General features: G+C 37.9%; 1 protein-coding gene across 1 annotated transcript in view; it reads right to left on the bottom strand.

The window, feature by feature from the left end:
- The window catches only part of PRKN (parkin RBR E3 ubiquitin protein ligase), a 1,279,940-nt gene that overhangs the window by 1,011,967 nt on the left and 240,028 nt on the right, over nt 1-27,945 (bottom strand). The window contains exon 2 of the mRNA XM_026015949.2: nt 11,637-11,800. Within this exon, the coding sequence (XP_025871734.2) occupies nt 11,637-11,800 (164 nt within the window). The remainder of the gene's footprint in view (nt 1-11,636; nt 11,801-27,945) is intronic.

Here is a 27,945-nt window from a genome sequence, read left to right as displayed (position 1 = left end):
GGGCCAAACAGGTGGACTGAGGAAGGAGGTGTTTTGCAGGTTCTGAAGTTCTTTGTGTCCAAGTTTCAAAAAAGAATAGAAATGTCTTCGTAAGTTTTTGTTTTTATTTTCTCTCCTTCCAGAATAATGTCTTGATGAATTATGCATAAATTGAATGCAAACACACAGATCCATTTCCCTTTGAAATACTTAAGGATGTAAAAATGAACAGAAAATATCCCTGGCAAAACCTGTGTGGAGCTTTCAGAAGAGCACACATTTGAACTAAAGTTTGTGATGTACTCGAAAACATAGACATCAGTTGGTTCTTGCATTCCTCACTTCTCTAGTGTCAGAATGTTTTATCAATTTAAAAAGCACAGCTCTGTGCCACTAATTAGGCTATATATTAAATGCCATAGGACTGGCACTTCTGAATGCAAACTGACCAGTTCCAACAACAGGGGATGAAACATTAGAGGGTAAAATAAAACCCAATGACAGAATAAAACTCTCAAATATGTTTACACAAATGTACCCACAAAATTTACAGTTTTCTTCTCAAGAACTGCATTCCCCAAATGAATGTGTGCTTGCCTGTGTAAAGATACATATACACAAAAGACTGTATTTTAAAAATCCACAAATCACTGAGACAATAGCACTACTGATACTAAGTTTATAATCATGAGTCTGCACCACAAAATCAGGGATACATGAGGTTTTGCTCCTATTCAGAGGAGTCTGTGGGTTCTCTGTTTTAGCTCATGGCCAAAGAATACTGTCTTAGCACATCCTTCAGGGGCTCAGAAAGGCTAGTGTGGCAACACCCACTGATCCCACAGTAATTTCATTTAATTCCACTTCTACTGTCAAGTGGCTTACGAGAATTGTGATCTTGTCAATATTAAATCTAATAATTGGAGGGAAAAAGCTAATATAGCATATTAAGACAGGATAGTAAAACTCTCCTGGTCCCATTCAATGCTGCTTCCTTAGTTTTATGAGTATCACTGAAGGTATAACTAAAATAAATTATTTCATTACACCTTTAACTTTATATCCCATTTAATTCACACCTAAAGAAAATAAAAGGGAGCGCAGCAAATATTTACCAATGTTAATTTATAAATTAGTTAAAACTATGGCTCAAGTCCACCCACAAAAAGAAAATGAGGAATACATAGTCTGATGTTTATCTGTCACAAGTGAGTCTGGTATGTAAGCTTGACAGAGCTTTTTCATATAAAATTTTCATTGTTCTCTGACAATAATCCCATGCTTGTTACAATTACTTGGTAAGAGGAAAGAAGGAAAAGGTAAAATCTAGGTGAGCAAACTTTTGGTTTAGAGCTTTAAGGTGAGGGATCCCCGGTGCCTCAGCGGTTTGAAGCCTGCCTTCGGCCCAGGGTGTAATCCTGAAGTCCTGGAATCAAATCCCACATCAGGCTCCCTGCATGGAGCCTGCTTCTCCCTCTGCCTGTGTCTCTACCCCCGCCCCCTCTTGTCTCTCATTAATAAATAAATAAAATCTTAAAAAAAAAGAAGAAGCTTTAAGGTGAGGGGGTGCCTAGGTGGTTTAGTGGGTTGAATGTCTTATCCTTGATTTCAGCTCAGGTCATGATCACAGGGTCCTGGGATTGAGCCCTATGTTGGACTCTGTGCTCAGCAGGGGGCGTGGGGGGGCGTGGGGGTGTGTCTGTGTGAGATTCTCTCTCCCTCTGTCTCTTCCCCTGCTCTAAAATAAATAAATAATTTTTTTAAATTTTTTTTAAATTTTTATTTATTTATGATAGTCACAGAGAGAGAGAGAGAGAGGCAGAGACACAGGCAGAGGGAGAAGCAGGCTCCATGCCCCGGGAGCCCGACGTGGGATTCAGTCCCGGGTCTCCAGGATGGCGCCCTGGGCCAAAGGCAGGCGCCAAACTGCTGCGCCACCCAGGGATCCCTAAATAAATCTTTTTTAAGAAGAGGTTTTGAGGTGAATGGTATAGACACAAATTCTTGTGTCTTCCAAAGGTTCTTCCTTCTCTAAAGGATAATGACTATATCAAACAAAATCTTAAAACACAATTGGGTCAACTGCACAACGGAATCTGAGTCCAATAACAGAGACAAGAGAATAGACTATTTGAAACGAGGACTTCAGTGAAGAGTAATAAAATTTCACATTGTGTACTCATTCTTCCACTTGTCAAGTTTCCTCTGAGACAGGCTTTTTCCCCTTATATACTCTAATAAAATGCATCCAATGTTAAGATTTAGGGGATTGGTTTGCCCCAGAGTTTTATTCCCTCACACACCATCTACCTTGGAAAATGAGCACGATAAGGACAATGGAAACATCTTTGAGAGGCATGAGCCTATTAAATAAACCCACAGACTATATCTTCAGCCTCTTATAAGCTAAAAGAATCTCAATTTTTTTTCCGTCAAGTCTGCGTTTATTCATGGCAATCCTCAAAGACATTTTATAAGTCCATAGGGGCACACAAATGTCAAGACTTCCTTTCAACAAAAAAATAACACTTCTGAGGGTATTGAATTATGCAAAAAATAAGTAATTCAGAGATTTTTTTTTTCTTTCCGAATGACACATATAAACAACAGACACAAGCATATTGAATCAGGGACTTCTGGAAGCGGGCTCTTGCCCTGACCAGATTACCATCCTTTGGCAGTACTTACAAGCCACCATAATAATGCACCAATACTTTGAAGGAACTCAAGAGGAGAAGGTATCTACGTTGACCTAAATGAATGCAGACAGCACTACATTTTATTAGCAAGTCAACACTTCGAAAAAATGTTTGCATTATTCCTGAAGTGTTTGCAGGTCTCATTTACACAGCTGTACTTTTAAATACAAAGAAACCACTGGTTTCTGAGTATAATGGTATGTAACCTGGCTTCCTTCTGTCTTACTCTCAGAGGGAAAAAATGAATTTTAAGTAAAACATATTGGCCATTTATACTGTCATTTGCAGAATTCTTCTTTTATATACAAACAAAAAAATCATGATAGAACTGCTTTATGTGTTCTAATTTAATCTAGCCTCTGTCTTGCATTGAAGAGAGAAAGTTTTAAAAAATTAAATATATTCAGTTTATAAATGAAACTATTTCATCCCTAAATTCTTTCTATTACATAAATGTATAGTACCAATAAAAGAGGAGCAATTTTTCTAAGTGAATGTTTTCTCTAACCGTCATAACCACAACGATTACATAAGATGCTCATTTATTTCCTAAAACAATTATGCATGACTCTTGAATCAATTTGGAAAATACATATAGCTAAAATACACAATTGTTAAAAACTTTATTTTTGGGGATCCCTGGGTGGCTCCACGGTTTAGCGCCTGCCTTGGGCCCAGGGCGTGATCCTGGAGTCCCGGGATCGAGTCCCATGTCGGGCTCCCGGCATGGAGCTTGCTTCTCCCTCCTCCTGTCTCTCTCTCTCTCTCTCTCTCTCTCCCTCTTTCTCTCTCTCTCTATGTCTATCATAAATAAATAAATAAATAAATAAATAAATAAATAAATAAATCTTTAAAAAAAACATGTTAAAAACTTTATTTTTGTTTCTCTTAATATTTGGTAAAGGTTTTAAAAATAAATACTAATTGTGGCCATTCAGATCTACAAGGTGCTAACGATTCTGTTCAAGAATTCAAAAAAGATGCCTTAATACTTCTATAAGTGTTACGTTTATTGGCCCTCCACTTTTGGTGTGAATTAGTCTTTAAATGTCTCTAAGAATCAGTTAAATTTTTTTCTAGTTTCTCACGTTGAAAAATCACTTACTAAGAAATACTATTCCATTAAAATAGATGCAAGCTTATGTATTTTCTATAGGAAGAGATAATTTCTATTCCTCTGTGGAAGATGGAAGAACTTGTTGTTTTAAATAACCTTCATCTTAAGGTACTTATAGGTTCAATGTAGTTGTAAGAAATTTCTAGGTATTTCTAGGTGTCCTCTTCTGAGTTTCCCAATAGTAACATCTTACAAAACCATACTACAACACAATTGTACTATCAACACTGGTACAGTAAAGAATTTCCATCACCACAAGGGTTTCTCTTGCCCTCCTGTTGTCCTTTCACTGCCAAACACTCTTCCTCCCTGCTCCCACCTCCCCAACCCCTGGTAACCACTCATCTGTCTTCCATCTCTATAATTTTGTCATCTCAAGAATGTCATATAAATGGAATTGTTTATCATGTGACCTTTTGGGATTGGCTTTCTTTCATTCTGCATAATTCCCTTGAGATTTCATGCAAAATTTCCCTGGTGTATATCAAGTTGTTTCCTTTTTGTTGTTGAGTATGATACAGATGTACCACAGTTTGTTTAATCACTTACCACTAAAGGACATCAGGGTTATTTCCAGTTTTTCATTAATGTAAATGAAGCTTCTATAAACATTTATGTCCTGGGCTTTGTGTGGCCACAGGTCTTCATTCCTCTTTGAAAAATAACCAAGTGTGACCACTGTGTTGCATGGTAAGTGTATGTTTAGTTTTTTTAAGAAACTGTCATGCTCTTCTCCAGGACAGCTGTACCATTTTCTGTTTCCACCAGTAATTTTTCCATATCCTCAGCAGCATTCAATGTCATCACCATTTTACAGTTTGGTCTTAGTTATTTTAGTGGTGGCTCTAGCTATTACTTTATGCAATGGTAACTTACCACACAAGTTACATTTTACAGCTTCAAGTGAAATATAGAAACCTTACTCCCTTTAAGTCACTATATCTCCACTTATAATGTATTTGTCTTGAATATTTCCTCTACCTATATTTAGAACCACAACAGACATAGTTGCAAGTCCTTACAACCATCAAGCATTATTTAGAAAACTCAAGAGGAGAAGGAAAGTCTGTGTTTTCACACATACTTTCACGTTTACTGTGTTCTTCCTTCCTTCCTAACGTTCCAAAGTTCCTCCTTATTTCCTTTTGTCATAAAGAAATTCCTTGATTCATTCTTTCAGGGAAGTTTGATGACAACTTATCTTAGTTTTTTTTTTTTTTTCCCATCTGAAAATATAATGATTTCTCCTTCAATTCTGAAAGATCTTCTCTCTGGGTATAGGTTTCCAGACTGACACTTCTTTTCTTTAGTACTTGAAAAAATGTGCCACTTTCTTCCAGCCTTCATGGTTTCTGATGAGGAATCCACTGCCATTCAAATTGCTTTTCCATTTTGCATAAGATGTGCAGACATACCTCATTTTATTGTGTTTTGCTTTACCGCACTTCGCTGATACTGCAATATTTTTACAATTTGAAGGCTCGAAACTTCAGTGGAAGAAGTAGATGCAGATGAGGCAGAAACAGCAAGAGAACTGGAATTAAGACACGGAACCTGTAGTTGGGACTGGATGGTTGCAATCTGTAAATAAATATTTACAGATGAGGAGTTGCTTCTTATGGATGAGTGAAGAAAGTGGTTTCTTGGGATGGTATCTACCTGGTGAAGACGCATGGAGAATGTTAAAATGACAACAAAGAACTGACACTATGGGACACCTGGGTAGCTCAGCGGTTGAGCATCTGCCTTCAGCTCACAGCATGATCCTGAGTTCCAGGATCGAGTTCCAGGATCAAGTCCCATATCAGGCTCCCTGCACAGTTCTTCTGTGCCTGCTTCTCCCTCTGCCTATGTCTCTGCCTTTCTCTCTATGTCTCTCATAAATAAAATCTTAAAGACTCTCCACCAGCAAAAAGATTATGACCTGCTGAAAGCTCAGATAATGGTTTGCATTTTTAGCAATAAAGTATTTTTAATTGAGGTATGTATATTGTTTTTTTAAGATATAATCCTATTACACACTTAACAGACTATAGTAAAAACATAATTTTATATGCAGTAGGAAAGCAAAATATTCACTTGTCTTTATAGTTATACCTCCTTTATTGTGGCAGTCTGGGGGAGAACCTGCAACATCTCTGGGGTTTGTCTATACATTTTACCTAGCTACTTCCAGGAATTTTTTCCTTGTCTTTAGTTTTTAGAAGTTTACTTATGATGTGTATACTGCTTTGACTCTGTCAAATTTCTGGATTCTCTCGGTTTCCTGAATTTGGAGTTTTATGTTACTTGTGGAATTGGGGAAGTTTTCAACCATTACTCCTTTGAGCACTTTTAGCCTCCCCTTCTTTTATCTTCTCCTTCCAGGACTCTGATGATACAATTGTGAAATGATCTTTTATAGACTCACATATTTCTGTGACTTGCTCTTTTCTGTCTTCCTCTTTCTCTTTCCTTCCTCTTTCTCTTTTCTTTCCTTCTTTCTTTATTCCTTTCCTTTCCTCCTTCCTTCGTCTGTTTTCTCTGCTCAAATTGTACAACTTCTACTGTTCCATTTTCCAGTTCACTGACTTTTTCCTCTATCCCTTTCATTCTTCTGTTGAGCCCATCCAATGAGCTTTTTATTATTGTATTTTTCAATTCTATAATTTCCATTTATTCTTATTTATATCTTTTTATTTTCTCAGAATTAAATAAATGAATTTCTCAGAATTTCATTTATTCCAAGCATGTTGGTACTTATTTATTGAGGTATTTTATCATGGCTGCTTAAAATGTCAGATAAATCTAACATCTCTGTCATCTCAATATTAGCATTATTTTCATACAATTTGAGATCTTCCTGATTCTTGCTGGTTTTCCTTTGAAACCTGGGGATTTTCTAATTTTATGAGACTCTGAATCTTATTTAAACCTTCTGCTTTAGCTGGCTTTTTCTGACCCTATTTCTGCAGGAAAGTGGAGTCACTACCTCATTATTGTCAATGGAAATAGTAGTCCAGACCTCCACTCAATTTCTGTTGAAATGAAGACTCCTCATTATTGCTGGGTGGGAGTGATGTTCTGGCACTGCACATGATCTCCATTGGCACTGTGGTACCAGTGGCCCTGTAGGCACTTAGCAACAGTGAAAATCCCAACTCACCTCTAGGGCTCTTGTGTTACTATGCCAGCAGGAAAAGAGAGGTGTATTTTACTATTGTCAAGGGAGCAAGTGTGTAAGGCACTCATTATAGCCTCACAAGGAAGGTAATCTAGACTCTAGCTTTCATTACTATTGGTGGGGATGAAGGAGGGGCCACAGTTCTTCTGTGCTGTTTAGCTGCAAAAGTATGGTTATTGTCTAAAAGTTTTCTATATTGCTAGGCTAATCTGTTCCTGGTATTTTGGATAGAAAGCGAGCTTTTTTAGAGTACTGTTTTTTTTTTTTTTTTTTTTTTTTTTTTTTTGGTTTATACATGCTGGCATTTCTAGGTTACCAATTTCATCATCTCCAAGTCTAGGATGTATCTGGTAAAAGGAAAACCTAACAAACCCATACCTGTATTATTTCTTCGGTCCTGAGGTCCCTAAAGAGTCTGCATTTTTCTTGTCACCTTTTAGAATCCTCATATGTCTGTATATGTTGTATGTAACATCCAGAGTTTTAGTTGTACTTAGGAGGAGGAATAGGCAAAAGTTTGTCTAGTCCATTTTCACAGAAACAAAGCCTATGCCAGGTCATCTATTTTTGACATTCATATTTTATCCATTTTTCTTTAATTCCTTAAAGTTCTTAAAATCTTGCTAATAACAAGAAAGAATATATTAATGTATAAAGAAAATGATTACACTTTAACAGAGCTTCTCAAACACATCTGTAGACATATATTCTAGGAACTGAGAATTCCATGAGATTGTTTAAAATTTTGATAACAGGTTATCATCTAAGAAATGTCCTTTACCAGTTAAAAAGATAAAACACTTTCTTTTGATTTTAAAAATGTTCATAATAAGGGGTACCTGGGTGGCTCAATTGGTTAAACATTCAACTCTTGACTTTGGCTCAAGTCATGATCTCAGGGTTGTGAATCTCAGTCAAATATGTATCCCATTGTCATTCCTTAGCTCTTTAATTTATTGCAGATACATTCATCATAATTCATTATGGAAAGTAGTCTTGTATTACTTAAGGTGATCTCTTAGATTTTGAAGTAGTCCCTAATAATAGTGATGACAATCATGATGATGAGGATGCTAATAATTGCTAACATTTATATAATGTTTACTATATATTGTACTCTGTTCTTAGAGCTTTACATAAATTAACTAATTTAGTCTTCACAAAATTCCAGTGAGACAGGTACTAGTATTATTCCCACTTTATAGATGAGCAAACTGAAATACAGAGAGGCCGCATTCTCTAAGTACATAAGATACATTTAAAAAAGTTGTTTTGCCTTAATTTGTAGTATTAAAACCAAGTAGTCCCTAAAGACTTAAGAGTTATGATATAAATATCCCATAGAGTATAATCCATGCACTTAGAAATGAAGATTACATAACATGGAAAAGCTTATGATACATTAAGTGAAAAATAATCAGAATATAAAATCATATTTCACTGCTTACAGCCATATAAAAGTCAGCCATCCACATCGTCAAGGGTTAGCCCATGTGGAACAAAATGCAGGACCCTTGGCTCCTCCAGGAACTCCCCTCTTCCTCTCCTTCTTCTCACTGACAAGCTGAGCCCCCTCATGACAGTCCCAGCTCACGCTGAACCCAACAGCCTGGCTTTGACCAACCACAACCCTGGACTAGAGTCACCACTATATCCATCAAGTCCAAAGGTTCTTTCCTTTTCATCAACTCCATCTTTTCATAGCACATGTACTTCTTTACCAGTAATTTACTTTTCTAAAATATCCTCAAAATCATCAGTTGGATGGATAATGCCTCCTTTACTGGCTTCTCCCCTCGCTGTCTAAGAGACCTACCTACTCAAGCCTCTGTCCTCTGTCCCTTTGGCAATCACAACTAATCCAATAGCTGTAATATTTACCTCTATGTAGCTAGTCCTCAAATATAAAGTGAGCTCCTAAGCAACACAGCTAGGTTCTCAAACGCCCGCTAGACAACTCCACATATATTTCCTTTGGCATCCACTTTTCATGCAGGTTAAGGTTCCTCATTCTTCCTACAACCAGACTGGATCTCCAGACTCCCATTTCTCTGCATGGCACCCTTTTTGCTCTAGCTCTTAATGCATGAAACCTCTGTAAAAATACAGCTCTAAACTCCCTTCCTGCCCAGTCTTCAACATCTCTTCTAGCTTCTAGAAGAACAGGGACTCATACTGTTCTGCAAGTACACTCCATGCTCATTCTCTAACCCTGGGATTTTACTCAAGTTTCAATTCATCCATGAAGTCTTGGTGACTTGCACTCAGAAAGATGCGTTTTCTCTACCGTTAAAATCTTGTAATACTTAGTTTCAACTTCTATATTATGGTTCTCATGTTTGGCATTTTTATGTTGAACCACATGAAACTGCTAATAGTTTTATGCCATATGGTTTAACCTAATACTTCTGTTCCTTTTAGGGCCCCTAACTAGTCACCACAAAAGCAGGAAATGAGTTTGCCTTTCTTTATGAGCCCCCAGGGAGCCCAGAACATTGGAAGAATTTGTCAAAATGAAAAGAATCTGAATCAGTATATATCTTATACATATGAGTAAGGGTTAGACAGGGCTAGGTATGAGAGATGGGGAGCTATGTTATCCGGCTCACAAAAATCCCCCAAATGAGGAGGTATAAGAAAACCAGAGATGAGGGAACAAACCAGACCACTCTACCCTAGGTGTCAGAGGTAGGGTCTTGTTATAACAGCTACTTGTGACCAACAAAGAATTACCAGACTCAGGATCCCTGGGTGGCGCAGCGGTTTGGCGCCTGCCTTTGGCCCAGGGCGCGATCCTGGAGACCCAGGATCGAATCCCACATCGGGCTCCCGGTGCTTGGAGCCTGCTTCTCCCTCTGCCTGTGTCTCTGCCTCTCTCTCTCTCTCTCTCTGTGACTATCATAAATAAAAATTAAAAAAAAAAAAAAAGAATTACCAGACTCTAAAGGTGTTATCACTAGTCCTTACTTGATGGTGTTATCAATAGAGGTGTTAAAAAGATTTAAGTTTCCTGGCTACTTTCAATAAAAGACCAACCCTAAAGGCCCTCAGTGGCCACCCTGTCAGGACCCCTCTCACTCTTACTGCTTTATTCACTCTCCTTTGTCCTGAGAGAGATTCATTCTTCCACTCTGAGAGATAAGAACCTTGCTCTCTGCTTCACGTATATGTTGGTAAAATGAATCATCTGTAGCAATTAGTCTAACCTATCAGCTTAATGGTAGAGGTGAAGAGTTTTAGAACCTGAAACTTCAAAACTCCTGGTAATATAAAATATTTTGGTTCAAGGAGCCGTTTTAAAATCATTTATTTGTGAAGGGAACATTCTTGGATTTAGAGGTTGGCAGGTACAGTAAAAAGCTTTTTAGTTGACTGGAATAAAAAAATAAAAAGCGAAATGCTTTTTTAGCAGAGGCACTTCCCTTATAAAAACAAACGGCCTAAAAGCAAAGCACAGCAGTTTGTGCACAGTAACATGTGCCTCCAGCCATCAGCAAAGACCACTGGGGCCAGAGCTCGATTTGCATTTCTATGGCTTCTTTTTGTAGGCGCACATTCCGAAAGCATTTCACCAAGAAGCTGTAAGCATCATCAGGAGAAGACACAATGATGGGATGTCCATACAGGAGGGGCACCGGGTAGCCAGACCCAGCAGCCCTCCCACGCACAGCAGTGGGCCCTCACGAAGGCTAGAAACATAGGTGCAATTAATCTGTGCTGGTTGAGAAAGGGGAAAGCTGTGTCTGACGGGTCCTTCAGCATCCCCTGACCATCCACAGAAACCATCTGCTCTTTCATGCTTTCGCAAAGCATGACTTCAATCCATGTGAAACGGTATCTGCTGGTATCCCCATCAGATAACAGTGCTCCACGTCTAGGGGAGGGCGCTGCTCATCGGTTCACCTGCTCTCCCCCTCTTGCTACAGAAATCACCCTTGAGAATGAAACACCCAGGTGAGAGGACAGTAGACTTCATGGGTACCAGAAGCAGCGAGAGTGGTGTCAGGAGAGGACAGGCACTGCTTGCTTTCTGACATTTCAGTGGTCTATTCTAGGGATGGTTTTAGGGCAGCTGGGAGAAAATACGCAGAAAGAGGGACTTTTGCTCTGTTCCTGTCTTCATTGGCCGCCAGCATGGAAGCTGTGATGGGGTTTTGATGGGGTGGGGAATCTCTCAATGCCTGTCCTAAAAGGGCCCTGAGCCCCGGACCTCCTAGAGCGAGCTGCAGCCGCAGCCTTCCGATTATCCTCCAGGGGTCACAATTGGGTTACAGATTCCTCGCAGTGCAGTGACTGAGCAGCCTGATTTGGAACAATTTATTCGAATCCTTCTTCATTAAGATTCAAATGGAATAAGTAAGGTAGAAATTGAACAGACACAGAAATTGCGCCTTGCTGCTCCTGTAGTCAGTAAACATTTATTCACCAAGCCCAGCCCGTGTGTTCTCTCTCTCTCCCTCTCTCACCCACAGTTGTTCTTCCAATCCTTCCTGCTTGCTGTTTTAATGCATAATTAAGAAGGTCAGAATTAATGAAGCGGTGTGGAGTAAAGTTCAAGGAATCCCCAGGCACTATTTATTCTATTAGATCTCAGGCATGAATGTCAGCTTGGCAGAGGAAGCGGCGTAAGCACTGGTGCTGGCTGCATCCCAGGAACCATCCACCGAGGGACACTCACCTGCACTGTCAAGTCATTCCTAAGCTCCTTCCCAGCGAAAATCACACGCAACTGGTCAACCGGGGCCCCCTGTCGCTTAGCAACCACCTCCTTGAGCTGGAAGATGCTGGTTTCAGAATCGACCTCCACTGGGAAACCATGGCTGGAGTTGAACCTGACGAACACTGACCAAGAGATTGGGAGAGAGGGGGGGAAGTGAGCATTACTCAAAGATCAGACGTGGCAACAGCAACATTTCTGTACCAAGTTACCTCTCACCTGCCCTTCAATGAACAGTGTACTTTTTCTTTTACTTATAATACTTCATGCAATGGAGCAACATTTGAAGAAAAACAGGTTCCCCAAGGGATTTCCCTTTCATACATCAGTCAGTGACCCTCCCATGCAATCGCTTGCTCCCTTTGATGCCAGTCCTGGGAAACAAAGAGCCCACACAAAACACTTGCTAGACTGGAACTGTGAGGCTCCTATGAGTTTATGGAAGAGATTTGGCTCCAATGGCCAGTAGGAATGTGCACTCCCTCTACGGTGCACCACTTTACCAGCGTGGCAGGTGTCATGTTTGCCCTCACGGTATAGCCATGGGAACCACTCAAGCTGTCTTACAGACGAGAGTGAAGACCCACCTGAGGCTGTGTTTACGAACCCTAGACACTGGGTGACCTCGCCAAAAAGCTCCGTGGGATCTTATGTGATACTTAGCTGCCCTTTCTTTTGAACCTACTGACACCCTCTTTCTTACTGGAGCCACTCCCGCCGATTGTCATTCTAACTTGTTGATGTTGCCTACGCATGTCCTTTACTGCCTGCATTTTCTGTCACTACTCTCAGGCGATCTTTTCCCGATTCATGCACTAGCCTCCCACCCCGAGTCTTGACATACTCTCTTTACTTCAAAATGTCCTGCACCATTCTACAGAGGAAGCCTTATCAATCCAGAGCTCTGACCATAGCATAGCACTTGAACCCTTTAAAGTGTCACCCTGTCTGCTGGGGAGAAAAATCCAAGGCCCCCTCATCTGACACAAACCTATATCCCAGCAGCTCCTGTCAGCCCCCACATGTACACTGCTACATTGAGTGCTCCCAGAAAACTCTTGGCACATCCTTCTTCACCTCTGCCTGTTGAAAGCCCCGTTCACCACATGAACCTTTGCAAATGTCTCTCCTCTAAGAGGCCTCTGGCTATCAGCCTGGTCAAGACCAAGCCTACCTCAGAGGATTGACCACAACCTTCTTCCACCGTTTGCCACATTCTCTCATGGAGGCTGCTGAGCACTGAGGTTACAAGGGCACCCTCCAGGGTGGGAAGGACCTCTGTGCCAGTTGCTGCAGGTCCCTTCCCAGCAGAGCAGATGGGGTATTACCCCTAATGCTTTAACTTCCAATTCCCTAATCACCACAATAAATAAATCACAGAGGGTGTTTTGTGATGTTTTAAGTAATATTTATACTGTTTATAACTGTCACATAATTACTGTCAAAAATAATGAATGTTGGTGTGTGTCTTACATGTTTTTGGTATATATTTCTTCTTCTTTAAAAGATTACAAAATTCTTAAGGCCAGCCATTAGAGCTTATTTTCTGCAGCATCTCCTTTAAATGTATTATTATCACTTATTAGTTGTCAATTCAAGTATGAAATGGCCCACCTAATAATTATAATAAACTAATAATTATAATGCCCATAATAATCGAATACTTACTTTGTGTCAGAAGATGCATATTACTTACACATGCTATTTTTAAGCTTTCCAATGGCCTGGTAAGGTCAGTATTATTATCCTTACCTAATAGAATAGTAAATTGAGTCCTAGAGAATTGTAATCACTTTTCTAAGGACATCGGCTGCTTTGTAATGGAATCGCAACTCAAATTCAGTTCAATCAAACTCTGAACTCCATTCCATCTCTACCATAACAGGCTGCCTAAAATATTCTCAGAAGAAAAGTCTACATTCCTTTTCCTTATGATAAAAAAGACAAACAACAACAGCAAAGAGCTTTATAACATCATTCAGATATTCCCTATTTAGGTTACCAGTAGAAAATGGGATTAGTAATAAAAGCTCCAATAAAGAGCTAAGAGCAAAGAATAATGACAAATGGGCATTGGACACAATAAAATAAAAATGACACCAAAATGAGAGGAGGTGCCATGGCAAGAGCACAAACCTGACATATTTTACCCAGCAGAGAAAAATATTCAGAAAAGGAGTATGGACTGGAAGTGACAGAAGTGCTCCAAATTAAAAAAAAAAAAAAACATGATGAAAAAAAATTACAGAGGAAAAGGTGCTTTTGATAAACTTTTAGGTAGATGTCATATGACACCACTGAAGTAGAGGAGGAGAAATAAACATGTATTGGAAGCCCTTGAGGTCTATTCACAGCATCTTCAGATCAGAGACCATAAGGCAACCAATTCATCAGCTAAGATAGGAGACGAGTAAGGAGCAATAAGGGACAAAAGGTATGGTCCCAGTTCTACACATGATTTTCTAGTAGTGTGAACAGATTTGTTTTAAAAGCAGAATGCCATAGAGAAGAATATAGATGGGGACCATATAAAAGTTACTAAAACTAAAAAAGGGAATAAAAATTCTAGGATATCCTGAATTGATTTTTTTTTCAAAGATTTTATTTATTTATTCATGAGAGACACACAGAGAGAGGCAGAGACACAGGCAGAGGGAGAGGCAGGCTCCTCACAGAGAGCCCAATATGGGACTTGATCCCAAGACCCCGGGGTCATGACCTGAGCCAAAGGCAGATGCTCAACCGCTGAGCCACCCAGGTGTCCCTGAGTTGGTGATTTTTCTCTGAGGGTTCCAATTATGGGGATTCCACCTTAAGAACAAGAATTATAAAAACAAACAAGCAAAACTAAAGAGGAAAAAACCTGCAAAAACATACTAAGTAATTCTGTACCATAACTCAAATCATTAGTATCTAAAGGCCTCTTCCATTTATATAATAGAAAAATTAAAGTCTTTAAACTTAAGTTCAATTTGGATATTCATGTCAATACTTTATAAATAAATATTTTTGAGCAGCAGCCCAGATACACAGTATGGATTTACAATAGAAAAACCTATCAAATGCATAGCAGGTATTAGGCAAACTAAAATATTGTCATGGATAAGAACAAACATTTTAAAGTGACCTGATAAATAATCAAGTGCCATTATGTGGAAAATGACTAGTGCTTAGTGGCCATAGTATATTTTTTGGTGGGTCTCTATGTCTTCTGGCACATGTGAGAAATGTGTCATGTCCCATTTGTTCTGGTCCTGTAACTACAAAATTCCCCGAAAAAGGACCAAATGAATGTTCATCTCCCTCCTAATCCTTTCCCTCTACTATCTCTCGAAAAGTCACAGGAAGTAGAACATTTTTAGAGCCAGAAAAAGAGGAATTGGAAACCCGGTTGTGCCACTTATTAATTTTATGACTTAGGACAAATTACCTGGTCACCTTTTCTTAGCTTCCTTATCTGCTGAATGGAGATAATGTGTGCAATCTTAAACGGTCCATTACAAAGATTTGTTGTGATTGTGGATGTATCAGGAAATTCTGAGAAGAGTCATTTGCAACATTTTTTGTACACAGGGCAAGTTTGTACTCTAAAATCAGTTCCCTAATTTTAGTCACCTAGAGGAGGTAGTGCTAATTAAAGTGCATCCATTCTTTATATTGTACCTAAGATAGATTAAATGGGATATGGGTGTATGTTGACTAAAAGCCTATTTTTCTGGTTTCTGCTCTTCTTCGCGATGGGCAGAAAACTCCCAGGAACTGAGAGACCATGATAAAGAATTTAGCTTGTCTTCTTTCCTGAGATTTAATTATAAATTAAAAGTTGGGAATGCACTGTTTTAGTGATACCTATAATAACATCAGAAATAAACATTATACCAATAAACATTATCAATAATGTTAATAATCAATAATAAATACCATAATGCACTGCTAAGAAAAAGATGAGATATAGCCACACTCATTTTGATGCCATCTCTAACCATGCTCAGAAGATCCAGAGGATAAGAAAGTACTTGAGAATAAAAGTGTTTCTCTCAAGGCCATTCTATTTGCCTGGCCTGACTGTGGTAAAAATGCTTGAGTTACAACTATAGTTTCTTACCATTCATCATTCCTATCTTATGTCCAAAGATGATGGTCCTTATACGGTCCTGAATACCTTGAAAGCAGCCATTGCTGCTCCTGCACTGAGAGCAGTCATGCAATTCAGGCAGAATGAGCCACTCACTCCCTCAAGTCCAGAGTGGACTCTTATTAACCAGCACAACTTCATCCTCCTTGTCACAGTGACTGGCTCAAGGATGAGCAGAAACCAGTCAGTGCCTGGCTCTCCCTGAGACACAGGGATTGATTTCCTGGAGATCTTAGAAGGGGTGATCTAAGGTGGACAAATCAAAGAGTAGTCCAGCTTTGTCAAAGGCTTGGCTTTAGCTGTCATGGAACATCATATGAGGCCCAGACATTTCTGCTGAGAGAATCAAATAAAAACAGAGTCCAAGATAAACCATTGTCTCAAGTGGGCTCAATGCTTTTGGGGTGAGGCAATTCTTCTTTGAGATAGAATGTCCTAAGCTCTGCAGGATGTTTAGCTCCAGGTGCATTCTGGTAAGTACTAGGAACACCCTTTGGCAATTGTGGTGACCAAGAAGTACCCCTACTTATCTCTAAATATCCCTTGGTGAGGTAGTTCTTCTTTACCTTTGATAACTTGCACTAAGTCTAGAATCTCCTATCATAAACAGACATTATCCTCACATTCCCCTCCAGGCATGGTGCCACTTTTCTGCACAGAAACCCCTATTGTGAATTTCTTATAGTCCTGCTCTCCACTGATTTACTTTACTTTACATTCTTTTGTGAACCCATTCTAGAAGCCTACTGCTGATAAAGCAGTAGCCTCCACAGTTCTAATTCAATGGTTCCATTCCTATTCTTCTCATAATTGACCATTCAGAGACACTCAGTGGACTCTTGTTCTTACAATGCGTTTTTTTCTCCTGGTATCTGCTATTTTTTTAATCCTGGTATCCCCCTACAACACAGGACATGCTTTCTTAGCTTCATCTACTGGGTTCCCTTCCTGTGTCGGACCTGCTGATTTTAGAGTGCCCAGGGGTCTACTTAGATTCCCTTCTTTTGTATCTGAGTGTTCTCCCTGGGTTGTATTAGCCAAGCTGCATGCAACATAATTCATGTGCAATTCAATATATTTCCATAGGAAATGTTCGCTCAATGTGATTTTTACTTTATATTCTTCTTTTAAAATTCAACCGTCTCACAGTCTCACAATCTTCTATGCCAGCCCATCCCCAGAACGATGTGAGTCCATGGAGTTATCTACCTCTTAACCAATTCCTATTCCTCATGCTCTAGAGCTACGTAAAGTTTCATGTGGAGTTTAAACCACATGCAGATATAACAAGTACGACAACTGCAGCATAAAGAATGGGAGAATGGATGTGGACCTATTAGGTTGTAAGCTTTCTACACTTTGGGAGGTGATGTAATATCAACAATAAACAGAGTAAAAATCTAAGAGTGTACGCTATAATTCTTAGAGTAAAAATCAAAGTGAATAGAAATGTTGAATTTTAAAAAAGCACACAAAAATTACAATGGTATTCTAAAAAATGCTGAATCTCCAAAAAGGCAGAAAAAAGAAACAGGAGAATGAAAACAGAGGGACACAAAGAAAAAAATATAATGAAATGAAATGACCAAATTCAGCCATATCAATAATTACATTAAATTTTAATGAAATAAATGCTCCAATTAAAAAGCAGAGACTTGGAATGGATAGAACAAAGTAGATCCAAATATATACAGTCTACAAAAGCTCCATTTTCAATATAAAGATACAAATAGTTTGAAAGTAAATGAACAACAAAAAGCTAAGCAATATAATTATTAGAAGGCAGGAATGGCAATATTAATATTACTTAGGTTCCAAGACAAAATTATTACAAAAAATAAAGATGTATCAGACTATGTTGCGATCACTTGAGTTGGGAGAGAAGGCCAAAAATCACACTCTGTTCTCTCCTATTCCTTCCCATTTTTGAATTGGGAGAGGTGACATGTACCTCATTTAGCCAGACTTGGATTTTGTGGGTCTCTCTCAGCTCCCAGACTCCCAGAAGAGACAGACAGGAGGGTGAGCCCTTTCTACCCTCCTCAATGGGTAAGAGACCAGGAGGTTGAGCTAACAGTGACTGCCAAAAATGTCCACCCATGGCCTTGAGGCAATCACTGTGATTGACAAACGAACACCCATTGCATTTCCCATTGGTCCTCTCTCTCTCTTTCCCCTGCCACACACTCTTTTTTTCATTGATCGATTCTACCATTTTTCTTAATAATTTAGCAGAAGTCACAGTATGGGAGGTAGAGAATAGGAGGTAGGAAAATTGCAATTAAGAATCTATATAGCAAGAAGTGTGTATTGTGGCTGAGACCATGAACTATGGAACTGCCCACCAGGATTCAAAGCCTAGGTGTGACCCTTGTATAACTATATCACATAGTTTCTGAACTTCAGTTTATTCTCTGTAAAATAAGAGATAATAATAGTGCCTGCCTCATTAACTGGTTGTGAGAATTAAATGAACTGATATACGGAATGTAGAAAAGTGCCTAGTACACTATGTTTCAATAATTATTTGCTCTTACCTAATGCCCAATATATGGCTTAAAATTGTGGTTACTATGTCAATTGGACAATATTAATATTTTGGATAACCAAAAAGTCTTTTATTCTTTTCAATAAGAAAGTTTTTCAGATAGAGTGCCATTTCACCATGCTTTGTAGTACACTGTAATTGATCTAAACTGACTTTAGGATACAGATAATAATATCTTCTGTTTAGACAGAGCTCTCAGTTTTCAAAATGCTTTTACAGACATTATCCCAGTTAATCTTCACAATAGCTCTGAAGGATAATTGGGGTAGCATTTACTATTCCTACTTTTAAAATGAATAGACCGATGCACAAGAAGGCAAAGTGGTTTACTCAAAATTTATTTATTTATTTTTAAAGATCCTATTTATTTATTCATGAGGGACAGAGAGAGAGAGAGAGAGGCAGAGACACAGGCAGAGGGAGAAGCAGACTCCCTGCAAGGAGCCTGATGTAGGACTCGATCCTGGGACTCCAGAATCACACCCTGGGCCGAAGGCAGGCGCTAAACCACTGAACCATTCAGGCATGCCTACCCAAAATTTATAAGAAAAAAAGCAGGATCTAAAACCTGTGTCCTTAATGCCACCCCTTGAGGTCAGTGATGATGTACTACCCTGACGGTCTGAGAAGATAATCCTTCCACTTCTTATTCCTCACATACCTTCCTTAACACTGACATGTCTAAAAACATGTTAATGGCTGAGGCATCATAATGATGTTTTGCCCCACATTCTCTTCAAAATCAACATAGTCTCACTTTACAAAAAAAATGTATATCATGCACCTTTTCGCAATTTCACCCTGGTTACATTACCCCAAGGCATCAAAAACGGACAACTGGAATTACTGATAACCAAGAGGTCTCTTGTAACCTCAGGAGACATTACCTTTATCTTCTATTATCTCTTTTAACCCTAGGAGAGGTTCCCTGCTTGCACAGCAGGTCAAGGGTTGACACTGGAAGCAGTGTCATTGGAGGTTGTGCTATGACCACATGGTTTGCGTTGAGTGGTTAGGAATTCAGATACACAGTAATGAGGGACACGAGGAATGAGGACACGAGGAATGACCATGTTCATTCAACTATCCCAGCTCTTCCACCTCCTCAGTATTGCTAAAGAATTTAGTCCTCCTCAGAGAAAGTCTCAGAATAGCAGAATTAAGATCTTCATTTGTAACATGGAAGGTGAGAGTGTCTTTATATTTCATTTAGGAATTGAACTGCTGTCAAAGCTTCATTCCTCACCTAACCACCCACCCTTCTATCTATCCATCCAACCATCCATCCACCCCCTGCCCACCCACTCAGTCATTTAGCCAGCTACACAGCTGGTTAGACAACCACACAGCCACATACCCACTGTAGGATAATAATTCGTTATAACAAGATGGCTGTGTGGGCCCATTTCTGTTCTGACAAATTAATTTTTATTGGCTGACAGATTTCATAAAGAAGGCTAGTTTTATCAAACACGATGAAAGGCAGGTGTTTTCCATAAATATAATAACTTATACACAGCTCCAAGGCTTTGATACTAACATATTTAAAGTAAGATAAAACCATTTAATAAAAAAAAACCCCTATTTAATCATAAATTTTGCAATGGCAAAGTTGTAGTGAAACTAATGTTTTAATTTTCCCAACATTTTGTAAATTTATCAGATTAAGTGAAACCCCTATAAATGAAAGAATAGTAGTTAAATTAACAATGAGTTAAAAAAAATCTTGGTATAATCTGTTTGATACTCTTCCCAGAAAGTGAAAAAGTGAAGGATTCCATGTGATTATGTTCCCAGTAAGTACGTAATTGCAAATTCTTTGCTTTCAACAAAATTAAAGATGGACTCGGTTGGGTCATAAACTGATAAATCACTGAAATAACCGTAATGAAGGCTTACTAAGTATTTTCCTCACATTATGATTTTGAATGCATTAAAAATGAAGTAATATTTTTATAATAAAATTCCTTCTATTCCCATATGCTTATTTATTAGAACAACTATAAAAATGAAAAGAATGATGCTGAACTTACTCCAGTTTAGCAATAAGTAAAATTCATCCACACATACATGATCGGAGTTAAAAAATAGCTCAATACACCTAATTAAGAGATGCATTTCCAATATAATTTTATGTCTAACAATTATTTGTCAAAAGCATCAAGAAATTATTCATCCAAATATATATTTATACTGTTTATAATGGTTATACTGAAAAATAGTACAATATCACAATCCAGTAGAAATTGTTAATATCAAGGCTTTATGATGTAAAGGAATTTAAAAGTACCTCTTTTTTTTAGTTTTTATTTTAATTCCAGTTAGTTAACACACATTGTTATATTAGTTTCAAGTGTACAATATAGTGATTCAACACGTCCATACATCACCTGCTGCTCATCAGGACAAGTACACACCTTAATCCTCATCACCTATTCCTTGCTTCTTCCTACCCACCTTGCATCTGGTAACCATCTGTTTGTTCTCTACAGTGTCTCAGTTTGTCTCTCTTTTTTTCCCCTTTGCTCATCAGTTTTCTTTCCTAAATTTCACATATAAGTGAGATCATATGGCATTTGTCTTTCTCTGACTTATTTCACTTATCATATTCTCTAGCTCCATCCATGTCCTTGCAAATGGCAAGATTTTATGGCTGAATAATAGTCCATCATATATACATATATGCCACATTTCTTTATCCATCAGTCTATGGACACTTGAGCTGCTTCCACATCTTGGCTATTGTAAATAATGCTACTATAAACATAGGGGTACCTGTATCCCTTTGAATTAGTGTTTTTGTATTCTTTGGGTAAATACCCAGTAGCAAAAATCCTGGATTACATGATAGTTTTATTTTTAACTTTTTGAGGAACCTCCATACTATTTTCCATGTGGCTGTACCAGTTAGCATTCCCACCAACAGGCAAGAGAGTTCCTTTTAACCCACATCCTTGCCAACACCTGCTGTTTCTTCTGTTATCAATTTTAGCCATTCTGATAGGTGTGACATGATATTGTGGTTTTGATTTGCATCTCCCTGGTGATAAGTGATGATGAGTATCTTTTCATTTGTCATTTTCATTTCATTTCATTTTATTAACCATCTGGCTGTCTTTTTTGGAAAAATGTTCATGTTTTCTGCCCATTTTTAAATTGGATTATTTGTTTTTGGGTGTTGAGTTTTGTAAGTTCTTTACATAATTTGGATACTAACCCTTCATCGGATATGTTCCTTGAAATTTCTTCTCCCATTCTGTAGATTGTTTTTTAGTTTTGTTGATTGTTTTGCTTCACTGTGCAGAAGCTGTTTATTTTAATGAAGTTCCAATAGTTCATTTTTGCTTTTGTTTCCCTTGTCTCAGCAGACACATCTATTAAGAAGTTGTATAGCCAGTGTCAAAAAGGTTACTGCCTATCTTCTCTTCTAGGAATTTTATGGTTTCATGTCTCACACATAGGTCTTTAAACTATTTTGAATTTATTTTTGCCTATCGTATAAGAAAGTGGTACAGTTTTCCCAACACCATCTGTTGAATAATGTCCTTTTTCCATCGGATATTCTTTCCTGATTTGTTGAAGATTAATTGACCGTAGAGTTGTGGGTTCATTTCTGGGTTTTCTATTCTGTTCCATTGATCTATGTGTCTATTTTTGTGCCAGTACCGTACTGTCTTGATGACTATAGCTTTGTAATATAACTTGAAATCCAGAATTGTGATGCTTTCAGCTTTGCTTTAGTTTTGTGGTTCCATACATATTTTAGGATTACTTGAGAAATCTATTGGTATGTTGATGGGGGTTGCATTAAATATGAAGATTGCATTGGGGAGTATAGACATTTTATCATATTTGTTCTTCTGGTCCACGAGCATGGAGTGTTTTTCCATTTCTTTGTGTCATCTTTAATTTCCTTCATCAGTGTGTATTTTTGAAAAGATTTTATTCTTTTTTTTTTTTTGAGAGAAAGAAATCATAAACTGAGGGTGAGGGCAGAAGGCAAGGAAGATGCAGATTCCCACTGAGCAGGGAGCCCCACACAGAGCTCAATCCCAGGACCCTGAGATCATGACCTGAGCCAAAAGAACCTGCTTCATCAGCTGAGCTAACCAGGCATCCCTCATCAGTGTTTTATAGTTTTCAGAGTATAGATCTTTTACCTCTTTCGTTAGGGTTACTCCTAGATATATTATACTTTGGGTGGAATTGTAAATGGGATTGATACCTTGATTTCTCTTTTGCTGCTTCATTATTGGTATATAGAAATGCAGCAGATTTCTGTTACATTGATTTTATATCCTGCGACCTTACTGAATTTGTCTATCAATTCTAGCAATTTTCTGGTCTCACTCATCTTTCCTACTCTTTTCTTAAGTCCAGTGAGTATCAAAATGATCATTACTTAAATTCTCTATTAGGCATGTTCCTTATATCTGTTTTCCTTATATCTCTGGCCACAGCCTTGTCCTGTTCCTTATTTGGGGCAAATTCCACTCTCTTCTCATGTTAAGTCTCTTTGCCTGCTTCTGCATGCTAGAAAAGTCGACTACTTCCGTTCTTGAGGGTAATGGCCTTCTGAAGAACTCTAAGGACAGAAGACACAGTGTGGGTGGAGGTTTGGGCTGGCCTTCTCAGGGTGGGGATGAGCCATGCTAGGACAGAGAAGGGCGGTTTCACCAAGATGTAAGGGTATGGGGCTTGACATACGCAAGTTAGGTAGCAAGTATGAGCTCTGTTTTGGTTTCTGCCAGTGGCCCTATGTTTATGCTGAGGGGCAGGGAAGGCAAATGGTGCCTGCCAGTTCCTTTGTTCCTGGAAGGGATCTTTCCATGAATGCCACATCTTGAGGACACACTCCAAGATGAGCAAAAGACCTTCCCACTGTGTGCCCCAGCACTCTTCCGACTGCTGTTTCCCTGCTGGATATCTGTGGGTTGTTTGCCCTGACTTCTCTCCAAGAGAAGCCTCAATGTCTGTTGAGCTCTCCCTCAACCAAGCCCTTTGACTTTTAAAACACCAGACTTTAAGCCCTGCTGGTTGCAAAAACTCATGAAATTCAGTGGCTCCCGCTTTCCAATCCAATTGCTAAGGAGATTCATTTTTCCTATGCATTCTCCTCTACATGAGTCTGTCTCTCATCCTCTGAGACCACAGCTTCAGCCCCACCATAGCAGCAAGATCCATTTCTCTCCCAAACCACATCTCCACACTTCCTACCATCTTCAGTGTGGACTCTTCTCCACCTTTAGTTTTGGAATTGTTCTTCCAGGCTTCAGATTGGTTTCTAGGGCATTTAGGATGATTTGATAGCTATGTATTGTACTTCTGTGGGATGAGGTGAGCCTGTTGTTTCTCCTACTCTGCTACCATCTTCTCTGGTCTCTCTCTTAAATTTCACTTTATGTACCTGTTTTTCTTGCATAAATATTTTTTAGATCCATTTTTGTTATTTATGGTAGTTATGTTATAGAAAATTACCACAAATACCAAATTCACAAAAACTGAGCCATTTTGTTCTCCGGAGAAGGAAAGTTAGGTACCTGTGAACTTCTGGTCACAACACTTTCATGAGCTAATCAATACATAACCTTGTTTTATGTGTCTGTTTAAAGACACCTTATTTAATATATATGGTTGATCTTAACACTTAACTCATAACAAACAGTAATTCAAACTCACGTCTGAACAAAGCTTCCCTAACATACATATTTTCCCCACTAGGCACATCACAGTCTTCTTGTGCTTAGGAATCCAAGCCAGCACTTCCTCACTATGCCGAATCATCATTTTAAACAATGTCATCACCAACAAAATATGCAAAAATGCAAAAATATGGTCTTAAATAGACCACAATAAGGACACTTGTTTACAGCATGAGAGTTGAAACAAGAAAGCAGAGAGCTGCCTTGTTCAGCCCCAGCTGGGATTCTGACCATGGAATGTCTCAAATTTCTCACCAGTCTGTGCATGTCTGTGAATAATCAGGAAAGCGCCACAAGTATTGATTTTGGGGTTACAAATATATTGAAATGTGTAGATAAATTAAATATGGAATCCATGCATAAGAAGGGTTGACTGTATTACATTAAGATCAAGTTCTGTGGGGAAATGAAACAGAAAACAAGTTTGAAAAAAAGCAAATGTAAAATTTCTATTAAAAATATACTTTTTCATGTATTATTAAAAGGATGATAGTAAAGAACAAATCATTATAGTTTTAATATACTACTGGACCCATTTTTAAAAATGCAATTGTATCATTTAAACCTTAATATTAACAACTTGACAATACTAGAACTATTTAAACCTGGAATAAAATTTTTTTATTTTAATTTTTTTTTAATTTATTTACGATAGTCACACACAGAGAGAGAGAAGAGGCAGAGACAGAGGCAGAGGGAGAAGCAGGCTCCATGCACCGGGAGCCCGACGGGGGACTCGATCCCGAGTCTCCAGGATGGCGTCCTGAGCCAAAGGCAGGCGCCAAACCGCTGCACCACCCAGGGATCCCCAGGAATAAAATTTTTATATCAACTTAAAATGTGCAAGAAAGTACAGGACTTTTTTAAAATAAATATTTTATGGTATATATATATATATATATATATATATATATATATATAATTTTAATATTATTAACTCTGATATAAATAGAGGCTAAAATCACAATGAAGCTGATTAGTACAAAGAAATCAAAACTACACAAACTACAAAATGAATGTCAACCTATCTAGAGTCAATTGTGAAACTAAACAGAGTTTTAGTGCTACAGACACAAACTCTGGAGATCACAGCATCCTGAGGTTCAAGGGTGTTTTTTGGTTGCTTAACTGCAGGTGAAATATTTTCCACATGTAGTTTTTCTTTGCTCTTCTGCATAGAAACAACTTCAAACAATTTTGCACGTCAGTTCCTTCAATCAAAAAGAGGTTTATAAAGATATCTAAACAAACAAACAGCAACAACAAAAACCAGTTCCTCAGATAAGAAGTACCATTTTAAGGAAAATCTACTATTATAACTAACATAAATATATCCTGATGTTAAATTTTAATAATTTATGTCTTTCTCTCCCAGGAATGGGACAGTTGTTAGATGTGTAATACCACATGTAATAAAATGAACTAGACTTGGTTGGGTTTTTGTTTGGTTTTGTGTTTTGCTTTTTGTTTTTGGCAAATTTTTATTTTTATCTCTTTTTTCCCTATAAATTTACCGTGTGATGCTAAGGTAAATTTCACAAGCTTTTAAATTGAAGAAAATGAATAAAATTAAATTATTTTTATTAAGTAAAGAAAGGAAGAAGTAAATGTTTTCACTGTAATATAATATAGATTATTGATTCATGGATTAAAAATATTTAAGCTCATATATTCCAAAATCAGTGCCATACTACTGTTGAGTTATATACAAGAAACATTTGGAAGCGTGCCTGGCACACACCAAACACTCACTAAATTACAGCACTAATATTAGTATAAGGAATCCACACACTGATATTTTCTATTGACTTGGCATAAATCACAATTAATGGTTAACAAAAATTGATGTTAGTCAATAAACTTAAGTCTTTGTCCCATAGACCAAAACTTACCACTACAAATTTATCCCTAAAATTTATATAAAAAATTCCACTTTCAAATATATTTGCTAACTTTCCAGTGAAATTTTAAACCAGTGGCATGTACTACTCAACATGTACCACTGTAGAGTGTATATTCAAATACAGAGGTGCCCAAGCCAGACACATGGGTGCAATCTCTTCTCTACTTTCTTGATGTGCTATTTAACCTTTCTATACTTTAATATCCTCAAAAGTAAGAATAATATTCATACCCCCTATCTTACAGGGACATTATAATTGTTACAAGGATTAGATGACTGACTACGTGTCAAAGTCTTAGATTGATTCATAGTATGTTGCATTCTGTAAATGTTAGCAGTTATTGCTAAACAATAGAAATCAACCAGATTTTCTGAAATAAATTGGAAAAGACCTCTTGGACAGTCATCAAAATTCTCTCACATTCTTAAGCTCCACGTGGAAATATTTTTAAAAATCTCTTAAAATCTCTACAAATGTGGAGAAATTGGAATCTCATATATTGCTGATAGGAATGTAAGATGGTGCAGCCGCTTTGGATAAGAGTTTGGTATTTCTCAAACAATTAAATGTAAAACTACTACATGACCCAGAAATTCTACTCCAAAGTATATACTCAAGAGAAATGCAAACATATTTCCATATAAAAACTTGTGCATGAATGTTCATATCAGCATTACTATTAATAGCCAGAAGGTGGATTGGTGGTAATTAAAAGGGATGAAGTACTACAATGTGAATGAAACAAATATTAAGTAAATGAAGCCAGTTTCAAAAGACCACAAATTGCATTATTCCCTTCACATTAAATGTTCAGGATAGGCAAATCTACAGACATAGAAAGCATATTAGTGATTGGCTAGGGTAGCAGTAGTGAATGTTTGGAGAGAAATGTGAGTTACTGTTATAGAGCAAGGAGTTTCTTTTGGGGGTGGTAACAACCTAAAATTGACTGTGGTGATGTTTATGCAAGTCTGTGAATATATGAAAAACCACTGAATTAAATGGGCGAATTTTATAGTATCTGAATACTGTGAGCTGTCTCCTCCTATATCTTTAAAAAAATCTCTATATCCACCATTTATTACAGTATTTGGAAAAGATAGTTCCTTAGTACTTCTGACATAAGTAAATGAATGTGTGTTCACTTCATTTTCAATGCCTTTCTTTACTATTTTTTTATCCATTATACAAGCCTGGAATTATGGGAAGAAACTTAAGAAACTTGTAAACATCACCTTTTGCATTTAGTTGTTTGTTTTTAGACTGTGGTCAATTTTTGTAGTTAAATATCCCACTGTTGCTGTACCTAGAAGTGCTTTAAGGACCCAGAATAGTGGTAATGTGTGAAAAAAAAAGAAGACATATATTTCAACATTTAATATAGAAAATCTAATTTGCTCAAATTACTCACACTCTTCTAATTTCCATATGCTCTAAAGTAAGTATGAATAAGATTTAGACCAAATTACTGGTGACATTAAAATTCATTCATTCGTACTTTCAACAAATATTTACTGAATAAGTAACTATGTGCTAGGCACAGTGCTAGAAACTGATGTTACAAAAATGAATAACACAGCCTGGGGCAGAGATGTTAAAGCAGAATTATGCATTACAATGTGATATGTTATATTAGGGTTTGTATCATGTGCAATCTACTGAATGCTCTCAGACAAAGAAGAGGGAGTGGCTAGAGGTTGGAGGTGTTTAAAACTATTTCAGACAGGGACGCCTGGGTGGCTCAGCAGGTGAACATCTGACTTTGGCTCAGAGCGTGGTCCCGGAGTCCCAGGATCGAGTCCCACAATAGGCTCCCTGAATGGAGCCTGCTTCTCCCTCTGCCTGTGTCTCTGCCTCTTTCTTTCTGTGTCTCTAATGAATAAATAAATAAAATCTTTTAAAAAAATTTCAGACATACAGGAAAATTTATGGTAGGTATAGTACAATAAATGAGGGATTTCCAGATATTTTTTTTGCAATA

This window comes from Vulpes vulpes, chromosome 1 (genome assembly GCF_048418805.1).
Source record: "Vulpes vulpes isolate BD-2025 chromosome 1, VulVul3, whole genome shotgun sequence".
NCBI lineage: Eukaryota > Metazoa > Chordata > Mammalia > Carnivora > Canidae > Vulpes > Vulpes vulpes.
The sequence above is the reverse complement of the archived record's forward strand: the minus strand, read 5'-3'. Positions and strand labels throughout refer to the sequence as shown.